Source organism: Glycine max, chromosome 4, assembly GCF_000004515.6.
Source record: "Glycine max cultivar Williams 82 chromosome 4, Glycine_max_v4.0, whole genome shotgun sequence".
In the NCBI taxonomy this organism is placed as follows: Eukaryota; Viridiplantae; Streptophyta; class Magnoliopsida; order Fabales; family Fabaceae; genus Glycine; species Glycine max.
Window position 1 is genome coordinate 50,980,389 of NC_016091.4, and position 8,328 is coordinate 50,988,716.

At 40.7% G+C, this 8,328-nt stretch overlaps 1 protein-coding gene across 3 annotated transcripts; it reads right to left on the minus strand.

Moving 5' to 3' along the window:
- Positions 1–219: 219 nt before the first annotated feature.
- Positions 220–6,094, minus strand: LOC100778853 (coatomer subunit alpha-1). Of its 3 annotated transcripts, none has more exons than XR_414114.4 (4): positions 4,923–6,094; positions 1,350–4,342; positions 962–1,086; positions 220–831 (listed from the first exon to the last, which is right to left on the minus strand). XR_414114.4 is itself a non-coding variant. In XM_003523424.5 (3 exons), the coding sequence occupies exons 1-2, from the start codon at positions 5,593–5,595 to the stop codon at positions 1,395–1,397; spliced, it is 3,621 nt and encodes a 1,206-aa protein (XP_003523472.1). In that variant the 5' UTR covers positions 5,596–6,093; the 3' UTR covers positions 220–831; positions 1,350–1,394. The 3 variants fall into 3 exon arrangements, 1 of the variants encoding a protein (XP_003523472.1); XR_001388100.3 differs by having other exon boundaries at positions 962–1,116; XM_003523424.5 differs by lacking the exon at positions 962–1,086 and having other exon boundaries at positions 4,923–6,093.
- Positions 6,095–8,328: the final 2,234 nt, after the last annotated feature.

Below are 8,328 nucleotides of genomic sequence, written 5' to 3' on the forward strand. Positions count from 1 at the left end.
AGAGTCCACAGTCCAGACACATTTTTTGTAAATAGGAAAAAGTATATGGCACGTCGAATTCAACGCTTTATATAACTGCCTAGATTGATTCAGGCAGCTTATTTCCACCCATACCAAGAATTAAAATTTATTGTGCTAAGGCCTCATGCATCATCAAAGGGAAACTGACATACATTTATAACGAAAGAGCAAGATTACAACCAGCAATCATATTCGGTGTATTCAAAGAGTTGCTTAACTATTAGATAAACACAACTCTCTTTAATAACCAACAATTTGGACCCCAACTAAACACAACATATATTTTACCATCATCTGATACAACACAAGCACACCCTCTCAATTTAAGTGTATAAAATACTAACATCCCTAATTATGAAATAGGTATATCACGTTGAAAATATTTTTCAAGTATATAAAACAGGAAAGGAAAAGGGAAATAGATAAACAGAGAAACTCACTCGGAAGCATCCATTCTTCCAAACTATTTCTAGGTTCTAGCAGGAAACATCTAAATGCTTCCGTTATTGATAAAGGCCTCTAAAGGAAACTATATAATGTCTCGACAATCATTACTTCTAACATGTAAAAATTGCTTCAAGAAATATTAGATATACACGTTCAAGGTTGAAAGTTGTTCCAATTTTCTGCAACTGTCTTTGTATAACCCTCTCCGTCTTATGCCATTCCTCCAAATCTGGTACCCACAAGATTGGTTTCTTCATTAGCTATTGGTTCCACTGCCTCTGTTTCAGGGATCTTCTGCAATAATTGATGCTCAATGTCCATTTTTATCGTCATAACAAAACTTAGACACAAGCCAGATGCACCCTGTAATAAGAAATTTCAGAAGCAGAAAAACAAGGGCATGCTCAACTGAAAAACCCACCCAGTCATTTGATTTCCTATGATCCAAAAACAATTATCACAAAGCAAGGGATGAAGGAACAACAAGGCTTACATGCACTAGATAGGGAGAAACACGGTGGGGAAGAGAAAGAATGGGTCACTTAGAACAGGCAATTTGATGTGTTGTGGCTAGAATTTCTCAATGCGTTGTTGGTTGAGTTGCTTGGTGCCTTAAGACTAAACATAGAACACATATTTTACCATCATCTGATACAAGCAAACCCTCTCAAATTTTAGAGTAGAAGTTGCTAACATTCCCAAACTATGAAACAGGTATAGCACATCGAAAATAGTTTTCAAGTAAATATAATGGGAGACCACAAGGGAAACAAAAAAACAGAGAAACTCATTCAGAAGCATCCATTCTTCCAAACTATTTCTTGGGTATAGCAGGAACTATTAATTGATTAATAACACTTGAATTGATGCAGATAGTTTACCTGAAACAAATTGGGGGAAAAAATGTTTCTGGTCTAGCAGCAGAATCAACGTATCTGGGAAGGTGAACACAGCAATCCAGAAGCATCTGCCCCGACCACTGCAAGATCACACACAGTACATAGCTGTCCCTCTTGGCTTGGCACAAAACGGGAAGTGCAGTAAGGGCAAGAGACATCCTTTTGTCCTCGATAGATGGGCACATAGGTTGCACCACAAGTAACAAATGGGTTTCTGAAATCATAGTTCAATGGTTTGGCATCAGTCATATTTGTCTCTGCAGCTGCAAGCACTTTTCTTGCTGTCTTGGCTTGGGTTTCAACAGTAGGATTGGTCTCAAGCAGCCTCCTGGCAAAGTTAGCAGCTGAGGCAAGGTTCTTTGCCTTGAAGCACACAGTCATTGCATTCAACAAAGCTAGCCTCAAATGTGGGGTTTGAAGGTTGCAGTGAGTGAAATAAGCTGCAAGCTCCTGCTGCCGAGTTAGATTGTCCTTCATTTCTCTTCTCTTCAACTCCATCTGCAAACCCAAAACATATTCTTTGACTATGATGATTAATTCCTTCACCTCATCTACTTCTCTCCTTGACTCAACCACAATCAAGGGAATAGCATGAAGAATACTGGTGAATGCCTTAAGAGCCTCGGTAAATTTCCCGGCAGTTGTTGACTTATAACCAGCTCTGAGCCTTTCATCCAATTGTGGCAGTCTGAGAGGCAATGCTGGCAGGCCTCTTACATTTGCACTTGATGACTCAGTCCAACCTCTTTCAATGGCAAAAGATATCACCGGAGCAGATGAAAATGCACGCAGATAGGAATGACTGCCAGTACTAAGATCAAGAAATGTGGATCTCAAGGGAGAAAAGTTTGTTATCCCAAGCTGACGGTTCAGTAACCGCATTGCAGTATCAAAGTTGCCAGCAGCTGCATGATCTGCTGCAAGAGACGATTTCTGAATCCATATCTGGCTTACAGGCAAGCCAGGGGTTGGAGCCACAAAAACAGATCTTGTACTGAGAAAAGCCTTTGGGGTGTCAGCTTCAGGGGGCAGCTCTAAATCTTCCATCTCCCATCCACCCTCTTCTTCATTTTCATCTGCCACTTCCCCATCCTCCAAAATTGCAGCAACTTCCCCATTTTGTAAGTCATCCACATCAACCAAGTCAAGCTCCTCACCCCAATCAGCATCAGCTGCCTCGTATTCTTCATCAGCGGCACCCCGATTCATGTTGTCAAGCCCGCCATCAAATATGCCTCGCATGACCCTAAGAAGGGGCCAATCACCACCACATGTGAGCGGTGACGGTGGCATTAAAAGAGACGGTACTTTTCCCCCGGGTAAAGATGGAACATTGTTCCCAAGTTCAGCTGCAAGCCGTTCGGCAACATCATGTAGCCCATGGACTGATGCGGTGATGTAAGCAAGAGGCAAATGACCCACATTCTCCAAGATTTTAACCCGTTCTCGGACATCACCCATATACATGGCATTGTGAAACTGGCCCATTACATCATTCTTTACTTCAGCAATTTTCAGCATCTTCGAAAGTTTCTCCAAGTTACCCGTGATGAGATAAAGGAAAGATAATCTCTCAAAATTTTTGGTACGCTGATATGCATACTCCACAATCCCAGCATTACCCTGACGAAGAGCCTCAACCCCTAAACGGTACCAGTAATCTTTCTCATCAATCGCTGTAGCTGACGCAACAGCAATTTGAATGTTTCCACTCTCCAACGCCAAATTGAACCGTATTCTCTCATCATTCACAAAATGGAGGGCAACCTCAGGAAAGCCTTTTTGCTGGAGATAAGCAATCACAGCCTGCCCACAAAGCTGCGAATTCTTTATCATGTTCATGACATGGTCATATTTTTTCTTCAACAAGGAGAGTTTAAAAATATATTCAGTCGAATCAATAGCTATGGCTCTTTTCTTCCCATCCCGATCCAAGCAGAAGATGGTGTTTCCAGAAACCTTAGTGATGTAAATGGGGACATCCAATGTCTTTATTATCCCACTATCTCCATTGGGAAGGCAGTATTTGATGTGATTTAATGTCGTGTAGATGAAAACACCATTGTCATCCCAGGCTCCACTTTTTACACGAATGGTCTCATGGAGAGTGCATTGGTGCACAAGCTTCTTGTTAGCAATGATAATGGCATGTTTGCTGAGCAAAGCAACAGTTTCCATATCACTAGACCAGACAATATACTTGACAAAAGGGGTCTGGAGTTCACCAAGAACAATTCTCTGCTGAAGATCAAACAGGACAACCCTATCCTCTGACCTACAAATCAAGTTGCCCGTTCCTGCATAGAATATAGCATCAGTGGCAATAGGAAGAACAGTCTTTTTAACAATCTCATTCTTGAGATTTTTCAAAAGGACTTGGTTGCTGCTTCTGTCAAGCACAGCAAACCTATTCCGAGCCACGAAAACTGCTGATACTCCAACACCTTTCTTGGCATCCTGCAAATCACCCCTGCCATAGCCATCCTTGGATATGCAATACAGCTCATAAGATCCACCATCTATATCTGAACAGAGCAGAACTGCATTTTCACTCGGACTATAAGAAAGAGTCCTTGGACTCTGATTAAGACTTGGAGATCCAGGCCGCCGAATTGGCAGCACCTGTGTCTCTCTCTGTGTCGAAAACTCATAGAACCTCAAAAACCGGTCCCTAGTATAGAACAAAGCATCACCACTCACAGCAAACGCAGGCCTTTCCCTCTCCAACTTAAACACAATCATCCCACTATCATGACCGGCCGCCAACAGATTCATTTCAGGATGTGCAGCCAGAATCCAAAACCGATCATGCTCCCTGCGAAACGTCTGGATCCCAGTCCTCTTGGTCGCATCCCACACCCGAATACTCTTGTCCTCAGAGTTGGACACAATAATATCCTGCTTGGCATGAAAAAGAACACATGACACATTATTCATGTGCCCTCTCAAAGTATCCACCTCCCATGCCTTCGTATCTGAAAGAAAATACAGAAACAAATTCATACACACTTCAATTTTCAAAAACCAAACCTAACATGCGTAACATCATAGAGCAGTCCATGCCACAATTAAATTATCATCTGTGGTCATTTTAATCATCCAATTTCAATCGTGATTAGATAATTTGGTGTATTATTCAATAACTGCAGCCACAAAGGTCATCAAGGTCATAGTTATTCCCAAATATTTTCCTTAAATAACAAGTGGCGACAACTCCATTGATTTTCATTCTCTTTTTTGTTTCACCTCTAGTCCCCACACCCTCCAGACACGTTCGTTGTGACACACATTCAAATAGGACGCCATAACAGCGTTCATAGAGCAATACACCAAATCACTCCACACCACACCTAAACTATCATCCGTGATCATTTTAATCCTTCAATTACAAGACTGAAATGACCGCGATTTCATGATTCGGTGTATTACACAATAAATTCGGTCGCAATCGTAGGTTTTTCCAATTATTTTCATCAATATTTGTTTCATGAATTCCTCCATCCAGACACAATGTGTTGTGTAAATCAAATCAAGTGGATCGAATCGAATACAAACCGTTCATTCTCCAGAGCTTGAGCTGGCGGTCATCGGCGGCGGAGACGATGAGGGGGAGAGCGGGGTGAAAGGAGGCCCAATTGACGCCCCGATCGTGTCCCTCCAAGACGTACTTGACGACGGCGTCGGGGGAGCCAAAAGGCATGTCGTCGGAGGAGGGGGATTTCTTCCTGAGAGGGGAGATGTCCCAAACACGGAGGGTCTGATCGAGGGAGGCGGAGACGAGGAGATCGTCGCGGGGATGGAAAGAGGCGCACATGACGTAGTGGTTGTGGCCGGTGAGGACGGAAATGCAGGTGCGGGACTGCCAGTTCCAGATGCGGATGGTCTGGTCGTCGCTGGCGGAGACGATCCAGGGGCTCTCGTGGTGGAACTGGACGGTGCGGACGTAATCAAGGTGGCCCAGGAGGCTGAAGAGGCAGCGGTGGAGCTTGTAGTTCCACAGCTTGATCTTGTAGTCGTCGCCGCCGGAGACGAAGAGGGGCTGGGAGTCGTGGAAGTGGACGCCACGGACGGGGCCCTCGTGCTCCTCGAAGCGATCGACCAGGGTGCCCATGCGGTAGTCCCACAGCTGGATCACGCCGCTGTGGAGGCTCGCAAGGATCCATGGACGCTTCTTGTGGAAGCTCAGGCCCTTCACACGGTTGCTCTTCGTCTCGAATTTCGTCAACATCAAGAAGAAGATAAACAAACCAACAAGAGATGATACCCCGCTTAGCAACGAAACACAATAGGAAAGAAATAGAATAACATTGAAAAATCAAAATGAATTTTGGGATCCCAAATTTCCTCTATTTTTGTCTTAATAATTATCGACCAATTCTACTGTAAAGAAGTGAAACATTTTTTCCACATTGAAAAACAAATTATAACTATTAGATATACTCATTTAAGAAAATTAATAGCTGAGGATTTTTTTTTCTTTTTCCTTTCCCACTTTGTCCTTCCCCATCCCATTATTCAGTGGACAACATATATTGCATGTTAGACCACCACACCTGCCTCATCGTCCACCTGATCCCTCTGTGATTGAATTTTGTTGACGATGAGAACAAGTTCATTGAGGGCTGGGTTTGTTAGGAAGAAGGAAAGGTAATGTTACCATAAAGGTTCTCTCGTGGCAATGGTAGCCATTGCAAAAGGAAAATGTGGGTTCTTTCACCAGTTGATCATGAAGTTGTACGGAGGAGCAAGAAAAAGGCATGAAAAGGGAAGCGAGGTAAATTGGTATAAAAAGGAAGAGAAAAGTAAAAGAAAAAAGAAAAAAAAATCAATCATCACAATAAATAAAACGGTCCTAATTTGTTTCCAAGGATAACATTCATCATACTTATGAATCTAAAAAGCTCCACAATGCAAAATTCCTTTTAAGTTAAGGGTGTTCATGAACTGGATTTGATCAAACTCATGACCAACTCAATCAAATTTGAATAGGTTGAACTAGATCAACTTTGAATTTTTTGTGTAAAGCTCAACCCAAACTAACCTATTCGCAAACAGGTTGGTTCAGGTTGAGTCAACAGGTCAAAACATTTATGATGTTTCCACCTTGCATGAAAGGACATGGATGTTGGGTTCAAGGGATGTGGTGATGACTAGATTGTTTACTATAAATTTCGACTCTCACTCTCATCCAACATGTTGGCCTTTTTCTCCCTTTGTCTTGTCTCCTTCAAGCATCTTTGTTGTGTCAAGGGGTGTTGTACCTTTATCACTATTGTGTCATCCATTTCCAACTTGTTGCTAACCTATGGTAATTCAGTGTGACTAAGATTTAGTTTGTGAGATTTTAACTCCACCATTGGTAAAGGCTGAGCTACATTGATGTTAAGGAGGCATCCCTCCTTAATTTTAACTCCCTTTATATTATTTAGGACAAAATATATTTTTCATCCTTAAAACTTTTCAAATTTATGGTTTTTGTCCCTAAATTTTTTGGTAATTGGTCTTTAACAAATCCTCGATGGCGGTGGGTACTAAAATCAAACATAAAAAATGTAGGGGTATTAAAATAAATAAAAATTGATAGTTTAGGTGGTAAACTTAAAATGATCTATTTTATTGGTAGTAAAAAGTTATTTAAGTCTTTCTAATTTTAGATTCCATTTCTACCTAACATGCAAGAATTGGACCATTGTAAACCATTATGATTTGTAATGGTTTTAATATGGAGTTTCTTATTTTAGAAGTGCATTATATACTCATTCTCTCGGTTAGATGTCCATTTCACAAATTTAAACCGTAAAAAATAAATCTTTTAAATTGACATAAGCACCAAAGTTCGATGTAATATTGTTTGATAAGGATCATATCCAGACTGTTCATTTATTAGTAATCTAGCTACAATATTTATACTGCAAGTAGGAAGTCTCAATCTATGATGAAAACTTGAGGAGAAAGGTCATCACACCATCAGTATATGGTGGAATAAGGCCATATTCATTGTAAAGTGGAATCGATGGGAAGCATTTACACAATGACTTTATTTGTTGTTCTTTTACTTGTGTGTTTGACAATAGGATGGCAGTCTCTTTTCTAGGTAGGTTTAAATTCCTTGGGGGAAGGGGGTTGGTGTCTTATTCAATCATGCCTTTATAGTGAAATTGCAACCATCCCTTTCCAGGTAGGGGATCCACTACAAACAACAAGAAGTGTCATGAGTTAATGGAGCAAAAACTTATTCATTTTGTGAATACTTTTTAGCAATGTGATGGATCGGGTATGCACATTGCATTAAGATAATTATAAAAAAATTACTTCAAGAAATTGCCAACAAAGTGCATAGTATACATGACACATGATTAATTGGCTTTGAAGTAATGTTTTAGCATAAACATAAATAATACTAGGGCTTGCTAACTTATTAATAGAATGGCTACATGTAATTGCTTTTATTGTCTTCTAATTCTTTTTATGATAATCACTAATCACACAATGTCATCTTCCCATTAGTATACACTCATGTTTTTACATTGTTTTTCATTTTGGGAAGGAAACCTGATCATTTTTATTTGTCACCAGAACTTCTATGCAGGAATATCACAATGCATGGTTGTTAGTCGTTATTTACGACTAACTTTTGTATTGAATAGTTACATGAAATTAGCCTCTTTTCCCCAATTAATGGTTCTTTTTGTAGGAATTGTACATACTTTCATGTTTAGTTTGATTTTATATAATAAATACTCTCATTTTGTGAATTAATGTTGAAACCACTTCAGTTTCAGGCTAAAAGAAGAGAAGGTTCAAGAAGTTGATGTCTCGCTAAGCGAGGCATATGCGCTTAACGAGTGACATCCGCTAAGCGAGGCACATAGCTCGCTTAGCATGTTGGGAAATCCTAGAAGAGGATCAGTCAGAGATGTACTCGCCTAGCGTGCCGCAAGCTCGCCCAACGAGTCGTTTA